This window comes from Microcaecilia unicolor, chromosome 3 (genome assembly GCF_901765095.1).
Source record: "Microcaecilia unicolor chromosome 3, aMicUni1.1, whole genome shotgun sequence".
Lineage (NCBI taxonomy): Eukaryota > Metazoa > Chordata > Amphibia > Gymnophiona > Siphonopidae > Microcaecilia > Microcaecilia unicolor.
The window spans coordinates 217,951,704-217,975,700 of NC_044033.1; the positions used below are offsets into that span (position 1 = coordinate 217,951,704).

Sequence of the window (23,997 nt, forward strand, 5' to 3'; positions counted from 1 at the left end):
AATGAGAGATATACATTTGAAGTTTGTAGATGTTTTAAAAAACTTAAGTAGTCCTTAAGAGCATGAACTGAAATAGGAAAGGAATTCCAAACTTAGGTAGCTTTATAAGACATGGATGCACATAACTGTCTAATAGACTTAACTGAACCAACTGAAGGAAATTTTAACTTGACCTCATACTAGTTGCCTATTTAAAAGAGCGAAGAACCCAATAAAGTGGGATGGAGTACCTCATAAAAGGACTAAAAGATCGTAGAGTACAATTTAAAATAAGACCTCGTTACCACAGATAATGAATGACGTTTAAGAAAATAAGGAGATATTGGTTCATCACAACATAGTGAAAAAAATTAATCTAATCGCTGGCCAATATTCAGTGCTGGCACCTTCATCTCTTAGTGGCCTAATATATGACAGCTTTTGAGCTGGCCTAAATTAGGCCACTGAGTAATGAGGGGGATAGCATTGAATATTAAAGGCACCCACATAACACTGGGCTGCCCCCTAATTCCTCCTCCCATACTGTCCTTGACCTGTGAATTGTTTTAATGACAGAGAAAATAATCAGCGGTACTTTCTTGTTTAGTGCCACTGAATATCGGGTGATATGTGGTCCAAGGAGATTTAAGAGGGCAGGAGATTCTCCTACCTATTTAAATTGCTTTGAATATCGGGCTCTTTGAGTAGTAGGGTTCGAGGAGTGAATGCAAGACTAAGGGATAGAAAAACATAAGCATTAATTATCATATGAATTAAAGATCTAAATCAAAGACAGTTCCACAAATTTGAATAGAAAGGTGTGGTAGCCGTGTTAGTCCACTTTTAAAGGTAATCAATAGAAATAAAACAAAATAAAACATGGACAAGAAAATAAGATGATACCTTTTTTAATGGACATAACTTAATACAACCTTCGAAAGCTAATCAAGAAATGTATCATCTTATTTTCTTTTCCATGTTTGATTTTGCTTTATTTCTATTGATTACAAATTTGAATGAACACAGCTTTATCTTCCATAGAATTTCAAAAAAACATTCATTTCAGTTCTTTTTTGTAAGATATTTCCTGCTATTCATATCGGGCCTCAATAGGATAATGCAACATTTGGGCATAAAGATACATCCCAACAGTCCAGCACTGGAAGCTTGTATGGCAAATATCTCCACTGCTACCATGTATTTTCCTCTTGTGCTCAAATATGTTGGGATAAAAGTCAACCAAACACTGCAGAACACCAACATGCTGAAAGTAATGTACTTGGCCTCATTGAAACTGTCAGGTAGATTTCTTGATAAGAACGCAGTGATGAAGCAGATACCAGCCAGAAATCCCAGGAAACCCAGAACACAGTAAAATGCAAAAATTGATCCTTCATTACATTCAATTACTATTGCCCCAGTTTCTGATTGCATGTTATGATATGGGAATGGGGGAGCAGTAAACAACCAGATGAGACAGAGAGTAAATTGAAAAAGAGAGCAGGAAAGTATTATAGCATATGAGATCCTGGAACCCATCCATTTCCGGAGCTTGCTTCCAGGCTTGGTTGCATGAAAGGCCATAACCACAGTGATGGTTTTTGCCAGTATGGAAGCCAGTGAGATAGAGAAAATCATCCCAATGGTAGTCTGACGGAGAATGCAGGTCACGGGTTCAGGACGGCCAATGAAAATCAAAGAGCACAGAAAGCAGATCATAAGGGAGATGAGGAGGATATAGCTGATGTCTCGGTTATTGGCTCTCACAATAGGTGTGTCTCTGTAATGAATGAGGATTCCCAGAATAATTGCATTGATAAGAGAGAAGAAAATGCTGCTGGTAGTCAAAGCCATCCCCAGAGCTTCTTCATCGGACAGGAAAATTATCAATTTTGGGATACAGGTATCTCTCTTGTGATTGGACCAATGGTCTTCTTGACATTTCATACAGTTGTCCATATCTGAGGAAGATGAATATTGTTTTAATATCTCATAAACAGCATTGGTTTATGGATAGTGCATGACCATTAAATTAATACTCTATACTTCAGACTACAGCAGATAATGTTGTCCTATAATATCTTAATGTTTAGAATGGTGAAGCAGTTTTGATGCACATCAACCAGTTCATAGGCGCCCGGTATAAGAGGCTTGGAGAGGCTAAGCCTCCCCTGCTGTGCTCTGAGGGGTTTAAATTGTTGATTACCCAGGGCCGTGCCTAGGGTCTCTGGCGGCCCCTGCAGACTATCAGTTGGCGCCCCCCTGCAGACTATCAGTTGGCGGCGGCGGAGGGCCCCCCCCCCCCCCCCATGAAAATGATCGCTCACCACTTACCACACTGACAGGAATTGTCAGCAATATTCTTAGAAACAAATTGCTATACATTGCAAAATAAGATAGCAGATGTAAATTATCAAAGTGGACATATTCCAAACACTAAAATGAAAATAAAATGATTTTTTTTCTACCTTTGTTGTCTGGTGACTTTCTTTTTCTGATCATGCTGGCCCAGTATCTGATTCTGCTGCTATCTGTCCTCTTAACTCCATTTCCAGGGCTTCCTTTCCATTTATTTCTTTCCTTTCCTCCTTTCTTCTTCATTTCTGGTCCTCAGCTTCTGCCTATTTTCTTCATCCATGTGCAGTTTTTCTCCTGTCTTCCTTTTCCCTCATTTCATCTCCTTCATCTCTCTTCCCTCCCCTCTATGTCCAGCAATTTCTCCTCTCTTCCTGAGCCCTGCCCTCCCAATCCATGCCCATCCATGCTCCTCTGTCCCCTGCCCCCTCCATTCATCCCTTTCCAACAATTCCCCTCTCTCCCTGAGCCCTGCCCTCCCAATCCATGCCCATCCATGCTCCTCTGTCCCCTGCCCCCTCCATTCATCCCTTTCCAGCAATTCCCCTCTCTCCCTGAGCCCTGCTCTCCCAATCCATGCCCATCCATGCTCCTCTGTCACCTGCCCCCTCCATTCATCCCTATCCAGCAATTCCCCTCTCTCCCTGAGCCCTGCCCTGCAATCCATATCCATCCATGCCCATCTGTCCCCTCCATTCATCCCTATCCAGCAATTCCCCTCTCTCCCTGAGCCCTGCCCTCCCAATCCATGCCCATCCATGCTCCTCTGTCCCCTGCCCCCTCCATTCATCCCTATCCAGCAATTCCCCTCTCTCCCTGAGCCCTGCCCTGCAATCCATATCCATCCATGCCCATCTGTCCCCTCCATTCATCCCTTTCTAGCAATTCCCCTCTCTCCCTGAGCCCTGCCCTCCCAATCCATGCCCATCCATGCTCCTCTGTCACCTGCCCCCTCCATTCATCCCTATCCAGCAATTCCCCTCTCTCCCTGAGCCCTGCCCTCCCAATCCATGCCCATCCATGCTCCTCTGTCCCCTGCCCCTCCATTCATCCCTTTCCAGCAATTCCCCTCTCCCTGAGCCCTGACCTCCCAATCCATGCCCATCCATGCTCCTCTGTCCCCTGCCCCCTCCATTCATCCCTATCTAGCAATTCCCCTCTCTCCCTGAGCCCTGCCCTGCAATCCATATCCATCCATGCCCATCTGTCCCCTCCATTCATCCCTATCCAGCAATTCCCCTCTCTCCCTGAGCCCTGCCCTCCCAATCCATGCCCATCCATGCGCCTCTGTCCCCTGCCCCCTCCATTCATCCCTATCCAGCAATTCCCCTCTCTCCCTGAGCCCTGCCCTCCCAATCCATGCCTATCCATGCGCCTCTGTCCCCTGCCCCCTCCATTCATCCCTTTCCATCAATTCCCCTCTCTCCCTGAGCCCTGCCCTCCCAATCCATGCCGATCCATGCTCCTCTGTCCCCTGCCCCCTCCATTCATCCCTATCCAGCAATTCCCCTCTCTCCCTGAGCCCTGCCCTCCCAATCCATGGCCATCCATGCTCCTCTGTCCCCTGCCCCCTCCATTCATCCCTTTCCAGCAATTCCCCTCTCTCCCTGAGCCCTGCCCTCCCAATCCATGCCCATCCGTGCTCCTCTGCCCCCTGCCCCCTCCATTAATCCCTATCCAGCAATTCCCCTCTCTCCCTTCCATGACCCCCCCTCGCATCCATGCTCCTCTCTCTCCCATGTCCCAGCCTGACCCACGCTCTTCTCCCCCCCCCTTCGCATCCATGCTCTCGTTTCTCCCCGGCCCTCTCGCTCCCATTGTTCAACTGCCCACCCTCTTCTCTCCCCCCAACATCCCTTTTCTTTTTTTTCTTTTTAAATTTACCTCCGTGGTGGCGTTTCCGGCAGCGCAGCATCAGGGAAGGAGGCGGTGCTCCCGAAGTCTAGCCTTCCCTTCGCTGTGTTCCGCCTTCTTCTGATGTTATCCTTGACGTCAGAAGAAGGCGGAACACAGCGAAGGGAAGGCTAGAGACGTCGAGAGCGCCGCCTCCTTCCCTCACGCTGCGCTGCCGGAACCGCCACCACGGAGGTAAATTTAAAAAGAAAAAAAAAGAAAAGGGACGTTGCGGGAGGGCGAGCGAGGTGAGCATGGTGCGGCGGCGCCCCCCAGAGGGAAGCGCCCCCCTGCCATGCTTACCTCGCTTACCGTGTTAGCACGGCCCTGGATTTACCTCTATCCTCACAGCAGGAGCTGCAGTGAAAGTCCTCTAGCCTTGTTTAACCAGCTGTAGAAATTGGTTTATGGTTTAATTTGTTTACTTTACTGCTGGGAGAGCAGGGGGGTTTGGCTGGAGGTGTCCTGGGTTGCCAGGGAGATATTTAATGAGGATGACTTCCTGACCTGCACTGAGGACAGATAGCAGTAGAATCGGATACTGGGCCAGCATGATCAGAAAAAGTCACCAGACAACAAAGGTAGAAAAGATCATTGTATTTTCATTATAGTGTTTGGAATATGTCCACTTTGAGAATCAGGTTCTCAACATTAAAAGTTTATATTTATTTACTTATTTATGGCATTTTATCCCACATTAAACATGAATTAGGGTGTTTTGTGGCTCTACATGAGAATTGTGATGATATGATCCCTTGTTTCATATTGTTGACGGTCTGCATTTTCCGTATAGGTGGTATATTGGTGTATTAGGTTCTGCCCATTGTAATATTTATGGTACAGTAAGGTTCTGAGTGTGTTTTTGCACAAGTTGTGCATAGTGTTTTGCAGTTGAGCGATTGTGCTTAGAATATGCTTTGAGCAACCACTTTATTCTTTGACATATCTAATATCTAAATATAATAAAAGGTATTAATTGTGACTTATTTTTATTTATTTATTTTTTCTGTGTGTTATCAGACAATTATGGATTTAAGCTCCACCCCTGGCCCCATCCTAACCCCGCCCCCTTTAGCCTCCCCAAACAGTTGGGCCACCGACCGCCTATGAACCAGTTACAAATTGGAATCGGTATGCACAGTAGACAGACACTTTGCTAATTCAACTCATCTCACTAAATAAAAAATACATAGCTGCTATTGTTTCCTCTATATCTTACTCCTATTTTTTCTTTTGTTTTTCATCTATTTTCTAGAAAGTGAGCAAAATTAACACTGTAAGATTGATATCCAAAATGATTTAACCAGCCGTAAAAGGCTTTTGGATGGTTAATTCATTTGTGCAGGGCTATGTGCTAATATTCAGTGGCACTGGCTAGTTAGTGGCTCCAAAAAGGGGGCACGGCTATAGGAGGGTCATGGGAGGATCAGGGGTGTTCCTTTAATTTATATGCATTATTATGCATTAAAGAGGGTCCATACTTAATTTAGGTACAGGGATTTATAACAAGTTTTTATTGGTGTAAATGGTCACGCCTAAATGTAGTTACGTATCTTTCCACAAAGCGCTATTCTCTAAATGGCACCTAACTAAGCACTGGACCCGATTCTATATGTGACACATTATATCTAGGCACGTCTAAAATTCAGATGCGGTTTATAGAATACGCTTAGACTGGGCGGATGTGTATAGATTTATGTGTGGCTTTTACGCTAGTGCAAAGCTGGTTTAAATGCCTGCGCTTAAATCTACGTGCATAGGCCTGAATAATATAACAACACACGTAAATTTAATTGATGGAACAGAGACACCCAAAGCTCCTCTGACCACACCCCCCATGTTGGCTGCACCTATTAGAATTAATTAAGTCCAATTAGTGATGATAAGTGGGTTTGAAAGGGGGGGGGGGTCTTTTACTAAACTGAGCATTGGTAATGATTTTAAACTGCACCATTCAATATTACTAAACAATATACGACTGCCTCTTGCTATTGTTGACAGGGTTTCAGATTTGTTAGCATTTGCCTGCTTTTAATCCTCTGATGCAGACACTCATTTTCATTCCCATCGAGAGAGACAAGGAGAGATGGATGGTTGATAGGAGGGTAACATAGCATAAGAATTTCATGGTTTATAATGGGATTTTTAAAAAACAGATCTTTGTTAAGTCCTGTGCTGTGGGAATTATTATCTAGGGCAATTTTCCTCAAACTACAAAATAAGAATGATCTCAACAAGAAAAATGGATGAGTATGGCTTATACAGATTTCTTATTTTCCATAATTTTTTGCATACTTCTGAGTTTCACACAGCAGGAGCTGTGGAGCGTCATTTTCGTTGTAACATCCAGACGTTTTTCTGAAAATATTTCCATTAATGTCTAACACACAGGCATAAATGAGAAAAGCATCTAAATTTCTGGTTCGATTATGGCTTTGATGTTTTCAGTCTCAATACATCCATCTGTAAACACCATTTTGAAGAAAAAAAAAAAGGTTCCAGGAAAAAACATAGAAAAACAAGCCATAGGGAGGTCTGTCTAGCAGCATTCCCACTGAACTGACCACACAGACATCCCAGCAGTGCAGAGAGGCAGCCTAATGGTCAGTGCAGTGAACTTCACATAAAGGGATCCAGGTACAATTCCCACATAAGCCTTTTCATATTGTATAGTGAACCTTCCAGGAACAGAGAAAACCTACTGTACTTAAAGGTCCACCATTTCCTCACCCCTGCAGTGAAAATAGTGCTGCTTCTCACCCTGCCCGCAGTGTCTCTCTGTAATAGGAAGTTCCCCCCCAGTTCTTCCTGTTGCAAAGAGATGCTTTGGGATGGGTGAGAAGCCAGTGGCATACCTAGGGTAGATGACACCCGGGGCCGGTCATTTTTTAACACCCCCTCCAAAATCCAGTACTAGGCATACCGAGAATACAAAACACTCAGGACCTATAGAGCAATTCTACCATACCATTAGCAGTCATTTCTACGAGTCACGCAAGGAAAACGAAAGCATCTTAAACACTACAGTGAGCACAAGAACATCAATTCACCTATTGTAAAACGAAACCAGACAGAATAGTACAGATCCTCGATCCTGCACAGTCAATGCCAACTGAAAGCCATGTCTTTTTCACAAACACAGATACACCCTAATCCACTATAGAATAAGTAATCATAAACTTTCTATTTAGAGAAAAATTAAACTGAACCCCCAAGATGCCAGACTCTGCATGCAATGCAACACCACAGAAACAGAAAATGTCCCCTAGTACTGTGTAAAATATAAAGACAGCAGATGTAAATTTGAAAAAAACTAACAAATACCAATCACCACTTTACAAATTAACAAATAGAAATAAAACAAATATAGAAAATAAAATACCATTTTATTGGACTAATACATTTAGCTGTCAGAGGCCAAAGCCTTCTTCATCAGGTCAATACAGTATAGTGCTGTTACAGTATCCTATACTGACCTGAGGAAGGGGGTTTTGCTCTCCGAAAGTTAGTCAAAATGTATTAAAATTAGTCCAATAAAAAGATTACCTTATTTACATGTTCTATTACAAACATTTATTAACACAGCTACAATACTACTTTATCCTAAAGCAAAAAAAAAGTAAAAATATATATTTTATTTACAGTTTGTTGTCTCTGGCTTCTGCTTTCCTCATCTTCTTTTTATTGTCTTCCTTCCATCCAGCATCTGTCTCCGGTCTCTCTCTGCCATCCAGTGTCTGCCCTCTCTGCTGATGCCTCCATCCAATGTCTGCCCTGTCTCTCTGCCCCTTCCATCCACATCTGCCCTCTATCTCTGCTCCTTCCATCCACCATCTGCCCCTGTCTAACCTCTCTCTCTCTCTCCCCTTTCCATTCATGTCTGCCCTTTCTCTCTGCCCCTTCAATCCACCATCTGCCCTCTCTTCCCCTTCCATTCACCGTCTGCCCTTTCTAGTCCTTCCATCCACTGTCTGCCCTTTCTCTCTGCCCCTTCAATCCACCATTTGCCCTCCCTCTCCCCCCTATCCATCCATCCATCCAGGGTCTGCCCTGCCCCCCATCCATCCATCCATCCATCCATCCAGGATCTCTCTCTGCCCCTTTTTTCAGCCCCCAGTTCCAAATCCCTTATCCCACCTGCCCCTAGTTCTAGCCCCAGCCCACACATCCCACCTGCCCCCCCCTTTCAGCCTCCAGTTTCAGCTCCACTGAACCCCCCTCTCCCATCTGAAACTCTTTTCCTTCCTCTCCCATCTGAAACTCCTTCCCTCTCCCATCTGAAACCCCCCTCCCATCTGAAACCCCTTTCCCCCCTCCCATCTGAAACCCCCCTCTCCCATCTGAAACTCCTTCCCTCCCTCTCCCATCTACATAGAAACATGCAGGCAGATAAAGGCCATATGACCCATCCAGTCTGTCCATCCCCTGTAAACCCTTACTCTTCCTTTTGCTAAGCAACACCACATGCTTATCCCATGCCTTTTCAAATTCTGAACCAGTCCTCGACTCCACAACCTCCACCAGAAGGTCATATATTATGTGAATGTTGGTAATGTGGTGGTTCAATTGACACTATCATATCCCCCTTCCCTCAAGATAATTTCAAACAGAGTAAGCTGATAGCTTGAACAGCAAAAATTGGGTACCACTGGTTTAGTACCTATATCACTGTTTATACATTTAAACTTTCAATTCAGTGGAACACCACCTGCCCTCATATTATGATTTTCTAAGACAGGCGTGTTTGCAAAGATTAAAACACGTTATGCTCTTCAGTGTATAAATCACTTCCATTCACCCATCATCTAAGTTTCATCAGTGCCATTTAATTACACACTAATACAACAGAGCACTGACGCAAATATACGAAAGAATAGGCTGTCCAGTACACGCTAAGGAAGTGCAAAGTTCAGAAACGGTTAACACACAATACTTTTTTTTCCCCCCTGCAAGCCATCTATTCAAATTCAAGGGGGAAAAAAATTCCAGTACGGCTCGGTTCACTTCACACAGGCTGCATTTCCCAAAGACCAAGGTCACAACCTTCAGGCCCTTCCCTCACAGTTGTCCCGAGGCCACGCCTCACGTCTGTGCCCAGTGTGCTGCTTGTAAACGAACAAAGTAAATCTCTCTTAGTCGTCGACTCATCGGGCCTTCCCTCACTGGGTCCAGCTATTGCGGAGGGCGGAACCCAGTGAGGGAAGGCCCGACGAGTCGATGACGAGATTTACTTCGTTCGTTTACAAGCAGGGCAGGCTGCCTGCCACGCCGCTTGCTTGCAGGAGATAAGTGCTGCTGACTGCAGCGCCGCCAGCGTCAACGGAGCACCCCCCTCACCCACTGACACCCGGGGCGGACCGCCCCCACCGCCCCCCCCCCCCCCCTTGGTACGCCACTGTGAGAAGCAGCACTGTTTTCAGAGCAGCCTGCAAGGGTGAGGAGCAGGGAGAAGGAGCCGCAGAGGAGAGGGGGGCCTGTTGGACTGCCTTGCTGGGAGAGGTAATAAGTGGTGCCAAAGACAGAATGCGACCACAGTGGGGGGGGGGGGGCATAGAAGAATGAGGAAGCAGATAAAAGACAGATAGAAATATTAAGACCAGGGAGGGGACATGGGAGAAAGAGGAAGCAGAAAAAGAAAAGAAGACAAAGAAAGATTCAGACAGGGTGGGGAGGGGCACGGAAGAAAGAGGAAGCAGATAAAAGACAGAAAGATGGGGACCACATCAGGTGCCATGGGATAAAGAGGAAGCAGAAAAAGATGACAGAGAGAAATATGTGAACCGGGGAGGGAGCAGGAGAAAGAGGAAAGAGAGAGATGTGTGGGGCACGGAAGGATGCTGGAAATAGGGGAGGGAAGGAAATGGAAGGGAAACAATGGTGATCATGAAAGGAGGGAAGGGAGGAGATGGTGCCCATTTAAGTGAGGGGAGTGTAAGGGAAGGGATGATTTGGTGCCCTTGGAGGGGCGGGGAAGGAGTTGATGCCTATGGAATGGAAGGGAAGGGAAAGGATGAGATGGTGCCCAGGGAGGGAGAAGGGAGGAAGGGAGATGGTGCCCATTCATATGGTGTGATAAATTGTGCAAATAAAAAAATTATTTGCACTAAATTGTACGATTGAAACTTTTAATTGATGTACAGTCCTAAATACACATTTAAACGCTCTAATTACTGACACATTAAATCTGGACTTAGTTCATGGGAAGGGAGGACATGGTGCCCATAGAATGGAGAGGAGAGGAGGGCAAGGAAAGGAAGATGATAAAATAAAATCACCAGATAATAAAGGTACTAAAAAATACATATTATTTTGGTAGGGCTGCACAATTAGTGCTGCCACTCAGAGCTGCCAGGGGATAGGGAAATACGTAGTGTACATGGCTGGTATATATAATTTCTGTGTTGCAGGAGAACTCACACAGCTGTCGCAGAGCCATGTATTTACTGTCACTGTCACATTTTGGGGGGATGGGAGGGGTCAGTGACTATTGGAGGATTTAGGGGGAGTCATGCCTTCATCCCTACAATGTTCAGTTGATCATTTAAGGCAACTTTTTCAGACTTATTCATGACTAGAAAAAGTCTAGATAATAACATATTTCTATTCTGCCCTGGACCTTTTTTTTCTGTTCTATTATAGCAGAAAAATATCCAGATGTAAAGCCAACCCAAGTCTCAGCTAAAGCACACCTCCAAGATGCCCCCATGCAATTTAGATGAACTGCAGAATGAAACATTGAAAATCATGATTTAGATATTTTGATGAGAAAATGGTCCATCTACCACTTTGTGCCACTTTTGAGAAGTTTTTCTCTTTTGAAAATGAACACCATAGCAAATAATCCACAGTCACTGACATGCCACATGATATCACTCACCACTTTGGTTTGAGATTTCTCCCTGTGGACATGGAATACAGTCAAAGCAGCAGATGGGCTCTCCTTTCCTGGTTAATTTCATGAAGCCAGGAGGGCAGCTCTCACTGCATTTTGCTTGAGGAGGTGTCTGAATATTGAAAGAAATTCTGGGTAATTTGACATAACATTTACCAATGATTGTTAAAATGCAGGTTGCTATATCTGCCCACCTATGGAACAATTCATGCTTTCAAGCATCTGGAATCTGAAATTTAGCTTGAAGTGGAAGTGTCATGTGTATTGATCTTTCTTATTTTACAGGTTACTGTGACAGAGCAGTGTGTAAAATGCTTGTAAAATGTACTGGGTATTTCCTGCAGTGTATTTCTCTATTTTGTCCAGCAGGAGGTGCATGTTTATATTTCGAAGCTGCTGCAGATCAATGGCTAATCTCTTTGTTTAAGCCTTTTGGAAAGGTAGTCTGCAGTATATTTTTAAAACTTCCAGACTGGGCTCTGACTGGCCCAGAAGCTTTTTTCATTTGGATTGTAGTGGTTTTTCCCCCAGTCTCAACTCAGGAGACGAGAGAGAGAAGGCTCTTTGCTGAAGCCCTGTAAAACTGCTATATTTGATAACTGGTGAGCAGCTATATATCCTGATCTCCCCAAGTACTTCCTAAATATATATTTTTTATAGAATAAACACAATTGTTTGTTCACCCTGCTTGCCTGTACTGATAATGAATCCTGTTGGTTTGTGTTTTGGATCTGTGAGTGTTTTCTGGGAACTGTGGAACCACTAGGAGTGACGCTTCAGGAACCTATAAATCACTGGGGATAATTTGAGAGTGGGAGACTGTTACTCACCCAAATGTGGTTGTGAGACAGTTGGTGGAAGGAGGGTGCTAGTTTAGAGTATAAGTGACAGCTGCAGGTGGACTTGAGCATAATGAGAGAGCAGGAAAAAAATATGCACATTGTCCCCTTCAACTCCTAAGCAGCTTGTAGATCAAAGGAAAAAACACAATTTGGAGTGCCTGAATACAAATGCTAGAAGCCAAAAAAATAAGATGGGAGAGATAGAATATATAGCACTAAATGCTGAGGTAGATACAATAGGCATCTCAGAGACTTGGTGGAAAGAGGACAATCAATGGGACACTGTGTTAACAGGGTACAAATTGTATCACAATGATAGAGAGGATCAAATTGGAGGGGGATTGCACAATATGTTAAAGAGGGAATTAAGTCAAATAAAATAAACATTCCAAATGATGCAGTCAGCAGCGTGGAATCATTATGAATAGAAATGCCATGTGTGGTTAGCTTACCTGGGTTTGAAAAAGGTTTGGACAAATTCCTGGAGAAAAAGTCCATAGTCTGCTATTGAGACAGATATGGGAAAGCAACTGCTTGCCCTGGGATTTGTAGTATGGAGTGTTGCCACCATTTGGGTTTCTGCCAGGTACTTGTGTATGTAAGTGGCAGTGTTGTAACCTCAGGTGGGTGGCTAGGCATTTTGTGACAGTTACATTTAAAATTGAAGCCCCTCCTCACATCCACTCATGCTGCACCCTTCTTCCTTTCAATAATTCAGAACAGTCCCAAGTTAGTTCTGAACTGGCAAGTTTACTTGAAATTTCAGTACTTATAACAGTGACAAGAATTAGGCAGAGGCCAACAGCAACTGCCTATTTAAATGATATTCTCCTCCTCCTCCTCCTCCTCCTCCTCCCCTTCAACTGTCTGTAGGGATGGACAGCTCAAAACATGTTGTTTGTGTGTGTGTTTTTTTAAATAGTGTACCTTCTTTCCAAAGAATGGGCACAAAATGCAAAGATGGCATAGTATTTCAGAAAGAATGTACACGCCATGCTATTGGAAAAAAATGTGCAATCTTTCTAAGAGGTCAACTAGCCACTGCAGCTGCCACAGCACAATGGGCTACTTTCTCACGGACTACTAGACTACCAGGGAATTTGTGTGTGAGGAGGTGGAGGATAGGAGGGATAGGGGCCATTAGATCACCAGGGCAATTTTTTAATGTTATTGGAAGGAGGGTTAGGTCAGGTTGGAGTCATTGTTAAGCTGGGGAGGGGGATTGTTTAGATAGAGTTTTGACTGGTACATGAAGCAGTCCAGAGAATGGTAGTCAGGTTGTACAGAAAGAAGGGGTGCTGTTAGACAATGATCTTCTCAACCAACTCTTCTATGCTGCCCCAGACCTGGTGAAAAGTTTCCCTTGGCCAGAGAATACCAAATGACCACATTAGCATATTTTTAAATGTTAATACCTGGAGTGAAACCCATTGCTTGGATATTAAAAATGAGTTAAAGCAACACTTTGTAAATCTATCCCCTTTAGTCCAGACCATCTTTCTATACCACTTTAACCATTTAGAACCTTACCCCTTAGATCCATAAAAGACCGCCATATCTGATGCAATTTTCATAGACTTTTGTCTATCTAGCTAAATCTTAGACAAATAAATCCGTTGAAAACTGATCTTCTCCTCTCTAATCTAGTCTCTTTTTGAACTTTTCTAATATCCTCATCCAAAATTGTTCTTTATCAATTCAAAAACTAATTGCAAGGTCTAATGCTCTATTATTTTTGCACCAGGTAAAATTGTGATAATACAGTTAACAACAAGTATGATGCAACATGGTCCAGCGTCTTCCTTCATGCTCTAATATTTCTTCAATCTGACCTGGGTGAATGTACTGTCCCATACAATTGCCTTCTCATTGATGATGAAATCCTGCCCTTTGGAAGCATAAGGATTATAACTTCCAACAATTTCACGATGCTGCTCTCCATTGGGTAGATGGACCAGATTTATAATATTGTAGTCAGTGTTCAGTTCTCTATTCTCATTAAAAAAGATCTCTTCATCCAGATTGTTCTTAAAGTGGACATTCTTCAGATAATGATGAAGCTAAAAATTAGAATTTCAATAGTGAACTTAATTGTTGTTAACTTCCAACAACATATTTCTTCTCAACTTTATTATTATTATTATTATTATTATATACACTGTCTACCAGATTTTAGAGATTGGATGTAGATGTCTAGGTATTGGTTCAAAGAAGAACAACCAAAATGATAAAGGGGATGGAAACCTCTCATATGAGAAAAGGCTACAAAGGTTAGGACTCTTCAGTTTGGAAAAGAGATAGCTGAGGGAAGATGATTGAGGTCTACAAAATCGTGAGTGGTTTTGAACTAGTAGAAGTGAATTGATGTTTTTGCTCTTTCAAAAAGTACAAAGACTACGGGACACTCAATGAAATTACATGGAAATACTTTTAAAAACAGGAGGAAATATTTTTTCACTTGGCAAATAGTTAAGCTCTGGTACTCATTGCTAGAGAATGTGGTCACAGTGGTTAGATATCTGGGTTTAAAAAAAGTTTGGAAAAGTTCATAGTCTACTACTGAGACAGACATAGGGAAGCCACTGCTTGCCCCAGGAATGGTAGCATGGAATGTTGCTACTATTTGTGTTTTTGCCTTGTACTGAATTGACCACTGTTGGAAACAGGATACTGGACTAGATGGACCATTGGTCTGACCCAGTTCTTAGGTATCATCAGTAATGCTGCTGTTTGAAGTTGACACTACTGTAACTTCATCTAACCGTAAAACTGAGAGCCATTTTGAACTGAAACCAGTTTTTGGAAAATAGTGGGATACAAGAATGCATAAATAAATATATTAATAAATAACACAAGGGAGGACAACCACAGTCCTTGAGGTCCACAAACCAGTCCACTGGTTCCACTGTATGCAAATAGATCATATGTATATTTGTTGTGGAATTCTTGAAAACCCGACTGGGTTGTGGTCCTCGAGGAATGTGGTTGCCCACCCCTAGCCTAATTTGTTTAGATAGTGGTCCAGATTATTGGGGGTTGCACCAAAGGTGTTGATTACTACTGCCATTACTGTTGTCTTTTTCCTCTACAGACATTTCTCTTCAGCTCTACTGTCACTCAGCGATTCATACCTGCTTTTTCTTATCTTAAAACCACTGTTAAATCTTGTTTTATATGTGCTAGGAACTTGTCCATTTGTATCGTAAAATCCCTTAGCACATAATATACCAGACTGAACAATGATTGAAAAATAGGACAGGCAGGCATGAATCACCTACCTATTGATACCGGGTAACCATATGATTATTACGAAAATATTTTTTAAAAACTAAAGAGAGAAGGCTATAGAAGAAATACATATTTAAAATCTGATTAGATTTCATAGTCTGAAAAAATGGAGAGAATGAAAGAAAAAAGAAAAACAGAAAGAAAGGGAAAGAAAGAGAGGGATAAAAGCTAATGATATTGAGGGTGATTGTCAAAACAATTTACCAGGATAAACAGTCATTTTCTGCCTTGCTAAAAGGTCACAGAGACAATTTTGCTAGAAAATTGCTGGATTTGGAATGCTTGTGACTTATGTTAACAAAACTACCTTGTATGTAGATCCAGAAGAACTACAAAAATGTATAGATGTAATGTGCTACATCTATATTGCAATGCTTTGTCTACTTTCTCTGCAGCAATTTCTCCAAGTGGATTAGTTTTGCGCATACCAAGACAGGAATGAACCTCAATGCTAAACCAAAGAAAGCTTCTTTCTGGAGCTTATAAGACGTAGCATGTATAGGCAACTTATCCAAGTGCACTTTGAAGTTCTTTTTGATCAAGCTGTAGGCACCCAAAACAATGGGAAATACGTTTTCTTCTTTTCAGACTGCATTTCTTGATACTTGAGGATCTCCCCTCTCTCTCCATCATTCATCAAGTAATCACTTGGGACCGGCACCTCTAAATCATTGCCATTCTATTGTTTTTCTCTTTTACTACTATATCTGGTTTTCTGGCATCATTTACTCTGCCATTAAGATGAACCAACATGTGCAACTACCTCAGGAGACAAAGATGAATCATTTCAATATACACTATATACCTTCCTAGCACTTTAAGAAGAGTGTGTACTCAATATGTGGTCTGTGTTTATTATCCAAACAATATTTTATGCCCACATCTATACACTCTGTTGGAAGACTTTAATGATTTTCTTTGTTGAATAGCTGGACTTTATTTTTCAGTGATATATGACCCTCGATACTGTCAACTCAAACTGGAGGTCACTGTGAATCTTTATGTGGAATATCTACCTTGCTTTGAAACTGACTTATGTAACATACTATAAGTATACTATAGATGGGTTTTTGGCATGCACCAAATGCAGAATTAATGCCAGGCGTATGGGCTAGCCAGGTGGTAATGTCGATTTGACATGCGCTACACATGTGTAGGCCCTTATGTGCCTATAGTGCAGTGTTTCAATTTCGATTTCCTTGAAAATGTTTGGTGAAATATGATAATATACAATATTTTTTTCATCCCTCAGAAAACTTAGATCGTTTCTGAATGTTAAGAAATTTGCTTCTGAGGGAGTAGCTCCACTATCCACTGCCTCTGCTGTATAAAGCTGGAAGAGATTATGGTCTGTTGTTTGACTGCGAAACCTGCTTGCAGTTGGTTTTGTTTTTGTTTTCTCCTTATTTAGCTCCCTGGCTATTGCATTCTCTGTAATCCCCGTTATTTATACGCTAAATTTATATAGAAAACAGTACCCCCCTGTTTATTAAGCTGATCTAGTGGCTGGTACTATGCTAATGCTGACACAGCCCATTCAAGTAAAACAGCTTAGTAAATGGGAGAGAAGTATTAGAACATAAATTAGACTAGATTTGTTTTTTCTAAGGCCCAGATTTAAGTCTAGTGTTAACAAAGAGAGTATCAGAATGCCGAGTCTATTGCAGTGCAATCCAGCATAGTGGGCAGTAGTTAGAAGATGGAAACATGAGAAGCTTGATTGTATTCAGTTATGAAATTCATCGATGGTTCTTATAATATCCTATTGATTGTATCAATGAAACCGAATATAAAGTAGTCACAAGCATTCTCGTTGGATAAAGCAACCCAAAATTTGCACCCAGATCCTTTAGATTAGCTCTCATATATAAAAAAGATTTCCGATTCAGAGTGATTGTCTTAGCAAGATCAGGTGCAATCAATATCGTCTTATCTTGAAACAGCAACAGATTTTTGTTTTTTTTTATTTTTAGCCATTGTTAAAATCCTTCAAGTGTGCTGGTATTGCAGGACTTTTTTCACTATGGATCTTCGATATCTATTTCCTGTAAGCAACCTCGAGGGAACTAAATGTGCTCTTTCTATTTCCAGTTCAGGTTCAAAGGAGAGTTTCAGAATTTTCGGTAGCCATGCGATTAGAAATGTAATCATATTATTTCCCTCAGATAATGCTGGTAAACTCGGGATTCTGATGCTACCTCTTCTGCATCTGATTGAAAGCTCTTCCAGGTCTAGTTGTAATTTTCTGATTAATGTTCTTTTCTTTCTTACTGAGTTGAATGTTGAACTCCACATTGGCAGTTTTGTGTTCCAGATCATCTAATTTATGATGAGAAATATTTAGTTTTTGTTTATGTTTTTAGCTCTTTTTGTATCTTATAATGTCTTTTGCTTTAACACCATTATATAATTCACCACCATGTAACACAAATCTTCTGTAAACCTAATGTATATGCACTCCTATTTCCAGTACCCATGATGTAGTGTAAGCCACATTGAGCCTGCAAAGAGGTGGGATACAAATGCAATAAATAAATAAATAAATATCTCTGGTGAGCTCTAACTACATTTATGAATGTCCTTAAGCAGCTGTATCTCAATAAGCACTGGATCTTCAGATTTACAGTTCTTGGACTCAATCATGATAGAAAAGAAGGGATCTTATTTGTTAGTATGTTTTGTGAAAAAAATCCAGCAATTTTTCTAGGACAATTGTCTCTGTTCAGAGGATCTTTCACAACAATGTCTGGGTCAAGCTCCCTAGCAAAGCAGAGTAGAGTGATTTTTTGTTCAGCTATTATACCAAAGTAAATGACTATTTATCCTGGTAAATTGCTTTGACAATCACCACCAATATCTCCAGATTGATCCCTCTTTTTCTTTCCCTTTCTTTCTCATTTCTCTGTTTTTCTTTTTCGTTAATTCTCTCTGTTTCTTCTGTAGCCCTCTCTCTTTATTTTTTGTGTTAACATAGATAGTATCAGATTGCTGAGTCTAACACAGTGCAGTCCATCATAGTGGCCAGTAGATAGAAGATGAAAACATGAGAAGCTTGATTGTATTCAGTTATGAAATATGTAGATGATTCTTACAGTATCCTTTTAATTGTATCGATGAAACGGAATATAAAGTAGAACAATTGAAGAGTCAATGGCAGCAATGATAGAGTTAGCCAATTATACAAAACAGGAGACTTAATGTAACCAGTATAGAAAAAAAAAGTTATTTTTACCTGGCAGTAGAGCCATTGAGCTGGGGAAAGGCTCTGGGCTGCATTTTCTGCCAGAGGGCGGGTCCTTTGCGGGATTGCGATTTCGCCGCAATCCGCATCATTCCGGGATCGCCTTTGGTGAGCCAGCAACAGGACAGGCCTGAAGGAAAAGCTCTGAGGTCCTTGGGGACGTAGGAGGCCGCTGAAATCGGGTCTGCAGCATGTGGATGCGCAATGACATCATCATTGACGTCAATCGCATAGGAGTGAAGTTCCGTTGTATACCAATGGTCCCGTTTATAATTTGGAGAAATGGGAAACACTTAGCCACAAATGTTTTAATTAAAATAGTGTTGTGAAGTTTGGGATATCCCTTAAAAAGGGTCAGATATAAAAATCAAAACAGCGGATGGAATTGGGGGATGTTTGTAATTGCGCACGAGCGACGCTCGTGCACGTTGAGCAATTTTAATTAAAAATGTCCTAAAGAATGCTGGGAGTGCAGGGGGGTGTTTGAAGTGTCCTTAGTTGCCATGGTAATGGGGAAAATGGTGCGAATTCGGACACATGTGCAGTAGTGTCAATGGAGACCTGCACTGACACTAGCAAGTTTAAAACTACTGAAAATACATTTTAAAATTATTTGCATGGGTTTTAATGGTGGAAGGTAGCTGTCTGATACTGATACTTGTTTGCTATAAGGTTATTGAATCTTAGTTGGCATGCAAATCAGTCCGTTTTTGAAAGGTTCTAGTTTGGGCAGTTGAGGTTCAATTTTCATGAAAAGTTTTATAGAGTAAACATCAGGGCATGACTATAATCTATACTGTGAAGTTTGAATCCAAAACAAAGGTTTTATATATGGTTTTTATCCTAAAATACCTAATAGAATCTCTGTATGGAAATCTGAGCTAGAATAGAGCTTTCTGATTGGTTGCACTGCTTTTGTTAGAGATCTGCTTAGTGACAGTTAGAGGAGAGCAACGGAAGTTCCTTATGAAGGAAGACATGTTTCCTAGTGTGTCTGTGTGTGAGAGGTCTGTCCAATTCATAGCATTTTCTATAATTAAACGCATAACCCAAATCCACACCCACGCTCTACCCTGAACCTCCCATTAACCTCCCATTTTTGTGACCCCTTTTACAGGACATGCATAAAATTTAGGCAGAGATCATGCACCTAAATTCATGAGCGTACATCTTGATTTATTCAAATTAGCACCAATAATTGCATGTTAAAAAGCCAATTCTTGGTGCAAATTGGCTGAGATGTACACTCCTTTTATAGAATTAGGGATATATGTGTAGAAAAGGTGAAAAGAATTCCGTTAGCCATGCTTTGTATACTTTCCCCACTTCTTTATCTATTCTTCTTATAAAGAACCATATCATGAAAAAACATTCTGTGATCGTGGGGTTTCAGTGTCTTTCTGAGATCATACAGTCTCCTTTTCATCAAAGTCTTTCCTTTCACATTTTGTTTTGTCTCACTTTTTCTTTCTTCTGAACAACACAACAAATGATGTTACCTTCCATGGCAAGTAATCAGATAATTTCCACATTTCTGTAGCCCTTGAGGTGGTGTTTCTAGAGCTAGACATGAGCATGTCATGCAGTGCGTGTGCCAGGGCGTACACAGCGTTATATACACTAATGCTCTTCCCAATGTAGTTGGTGTTACAGGGTCGGACAAATGACAATTTTACATCAGGACTGCAGGATCTTTTTATGTCTTTTGAACACTGGCTGTCACATAGGCCTGTCCACCACATCTTAGTGTGATGATCACTTGGAAACAGGGTAAAGTTCACCTCCTGGATAAATTTTGTAAAGCTTGGTATCTTTTTCTTTACAATTGCAAATGATAAGATGGTGTTCGTTATATTAACTTTTTTTATAGCTTTCAAGAGAAAATTCAGTTCAGTTTTGGTGATCCATATCTTCCCAGGGTTCAACACAAGAAGGGGTAGATAGAATATATGTTCTTCATTAGAACAGAGAATGATCACTTTAATTGGTGGCATGTCCATTACCATTTTATATATTTTCCCCATTGTCATTAAATTGCTCTGACTGAAGGTTTCTATGAATGCAGTGCAGCCACCATTTTGCTCAATCTCTTCTCTCAGGATTTGAATCATCCTCAGGTTGTTCTCATCCTCAGATGCAATGATACCAACCCAGGTCCAACCAAAATGCTTCAATAAGCTGACAATCCCAGCACAAAGGTGCAGTTCACTGGGGACAGTTCGGTAGAAAAAAGGAAACTTAAATGTGTCACTCATTAAAAGATTCTGTGAGATGAAACTGATCTGTAAATAAAAATAAATTAAAAATAATATTTATTTATTTATTTATTTATTAGGATTTCTTTTCCGCCTTTTTGAAAGAATTCATTCAAGGCAGTGTACAGTAAGAATAAATCAAACATAATTAATAGACAATTACAGCAGTAAAATATTCAAATAACAAAGTATGGCGTGGTATACTACTTACAATGTCAACATAATACGAAATAGAACATTAGAATTGACATCGTAGGATATAAGTAAAGATGGAACATATAGATAGGAAAGAGAATAATTAATGCAACATCATCTTTGCCACGTTGAGATCACATTTTAAATAATTTCTATAAGTTTTTAAGCTCCTATATTTAGGTGATTTTTCAGCAGAAACATTAGGATTCTATATTTCACTAAAACTAGGTTAAAATGTTACGAACCTAATGAGTCCTTTCACAAAGCGGCAGAAAGCCCACCATGGCCTTACCCCAAGCAAGTTTGGAGCTACTGCCGGCCCAACGGGAGCAGCAGCAATAGCTCTAGCCCAGCGAATGCCATTTCCCACGCTGGGGAAAACAGGGCAGTATTTTTTAGCAGTGCTAACCCAGAAGAAATTGGGCAGTGCCACATGGTACTTGGTTACTGCTGGGATAGCGCGGGGGCCCTTACTGCCACTTCAGTGGGTGGCAGGAAATAATTCCCCTCACATGGCCACACGGTAAGAGCAGTCTTAACACATGGCCATGGCTATCTTCAGCCTTTTTTACCTGGAACCCGCCAATAGTGCTGTGCCTTTTTTACCACAACTTGGTAAAAGGACCTGCAAATTAGAGAGAACCTGTGAGACCGGTTTATCCACTGCCTTCTGACATCATACATTGATGTGGATGCCTGTTCCAGCTTGGCCCAGTGTGGGGTCCTGCATCCTAGATACATCTGGTTTGAGAATCTGAGAGACCTCTTTATCCACTGTCTGTGCATAGTTCTCACTTTTATCACCCCCAAAATTTTAGTGCTATTTTTTTGTATTCCCTCCTTATTGATTAGCGCAGGAATAGCATAAGAACATAAGAGTAGCCATACTGGGTCAGATCAATGGTCCATCTAGCCCAGTATCCTGTTTTCCAAACAGTGACCAAGCCAGTTGCATGTGAGTTCTTAAATCCTAATTTTTTAAACGCTGCACACTAATGACAACATCAACGCATGGTCATTAATGCAAAAATTAGAAAAAGGCCATTTTATGACTGTGGTAAAAGTCCATCAAGCCCAGCATCCTGTTTCCAACAGTGGCCAATCTAGGTCACAAATACCTGGCAAGATCCCAAAAAAGTACAAAATATTTTATACTGCTTATGCCAGAAATAGTGGATTTTCCCCAAGTCCATTTAATAATGGTCTAAAGACTTTTCCTTTAGGAAGCCGTCCACACCTTTTTTAAACACTGCAAAGCTGACCGCCTTTACCACATTCTCTGGCAACGAATTCCAGAGTTTAATTACACGTTGAGTTAATAAACATTTTCTGCTATTTGTTTTAAATTTACTACATTGTAGCTTCATCGCATGCCCCCTAGACCTCTATCATACCTCCCCTCAGCTGCCTTTTCTCCAAGCTGAACAGCTCTATCCGCTTTAGCCTTTCCTCGTAGGAAAGTCATCCTATCCCCTTTATCATTTTTGTCGCCCTTCTCTGCACCTTCTCTAATTCCACTATATCTTTTTTGAGATGCGGTGACCAGAATTGACCTTAGCACACAGGAAAAATCCATGCAAGAGCATTTTAACGCCACTTTGTAACACAGCTTAGTAAAGGGCCCCTTGGTAAGCCAAACGTAGGCACTGAAAAGAAGACCTAAATGCAATTAGCCACACTGCCTCCTCCCAATGGTCTTTTTAATTCAAAATGATGCATCACAGGTTCACCATCCTTCACTCTTTCCTAGTGGATTATACAGTAAAAGAAAATAGAACAGTCCTTTTACCTGTGGATAGTGGTACATCCTGAACATATTGGACATCCATCTTGATTCCTCTGATGTAAGGCCTTCAATGATAGCAGCCAATGTGCCAGATGTTTTGCAGTGATAATTAGGAACCCATATGTCCATACCAGTAAATATATTTATGGCAGCCCCCAAAGCAAAGAATGAATTGCGGTAAGATTCATAAAGATGAAACCCTAGGGTGATGTTGGGTAAGAGCTCTGAGCTATTGTTAATCTCCTCCACTGCAGAAACAAATGCCAGGTAGTCAAAATAGTTTTCTTCATAATAACTGTATGGACAATGAAGATCAGATAATTAATTAATCACTCACTGAAAGATGAACATAAACTGTGGAACTATTTTCAAAGCCAGTGGTCAGTGTGTGTTTTTAAAAGCCAGCTGCAGAGATTGAAAAATAAATATATTAAGTACTGCTATATGGATAGGCAGTGACACTGAATATACAGATTAATCTCAGGCTGTCAGCCATTATCCTTATACTTTTAGGCCTAAACTTAAATGCACAGACTATCTGTATACAGGATGAATATCACCACTATGGGAGCAATTCTATAAAGCAGACCCTGAACATAGATGACTGGAGGGCTACTGGTAGTCGCCTGCCCTCCTTTATAGAAAACTAGCATAAGTGAGTATTTACTTTTATGTGCACATACTTCATTCACAGAGCCGGGGAAAATACTCACACCTAAATTGTGGAGATATGCAGAAGCCTAGCTAGGTGGAGCGCAGGGGGAGCGGTCGCTCCCCCAAGTGGAGTTCTAGAAATATGGCGCCTATGCGCATGAATGCTTCTGCTCTGAGTCCTGCCTTCCTTCCCGCGCAGAGTCTGATGCTGACTCTGAGGAGCCTGCGCCGCTGCCAGATGGTAGACTGATGCTTAGAGTCAGTGCCTGCCCTGCTGCTGATCAGCTGCCTCTGTTCCTCTGTGAGCGCCGTCCGTCCGCCAGGAAGGGAAGTAGGGAACAACACAGCAAACCGCGGAGGAGGATGCAGGGAGGGAGAAAGCTGTCGACATCACGTCGTATGATCCTACGTCTTCCTCCTCAGTCGGTTCGTCCACTCCCCCCCCCCCTCCGCGCACACAGTGCAGTTGTGCAGGTCGGCGCGGTGTTTGTCAGGCACCAGGCAGTGAGCAGAGCAGAGAGTCTGAGCCCAGCTGTGGACAACACTCACACGGAGCCTGCCTCTCTCGGCCTCAGCTTCAGCTGAGCTCTTCGTCTTTGTGAGGGACAATGACCATC

General features: G+C 41.8%; 1 protein-coding gene across 1 annotated transcript; it reads right to left on the minus strand.

Annotated features, from left to right (window-relative positions):
* Nucleotides 1–1,041: 1,041 nt before the first annotated feature.
* On the minus strand, nt 1,042–23,771 carry LOC115464364 (vomeronasal type-2 receptor 26-like). The gene is made up of 6 exons (XM_030194750.1): nt 23,647–23,771; nt 22,730–23,021; nt 19,990–20,772; nt 13,794–14,021; nt 11,105–11,231; nt 1,042–1,940 (listed from the first exon to the last, which is right to left on the minus strand). Exons 1-6 carry the CDS (start codon nt 23,769–23,771, stop codon nt 1,042–1,044), a joined length of 2,454 nt encoding a protein of 817 aa, XP_030050610.1.
* Between the last annotated feature and the right edge of the window lie 226 nt (nt 23,772–23,997).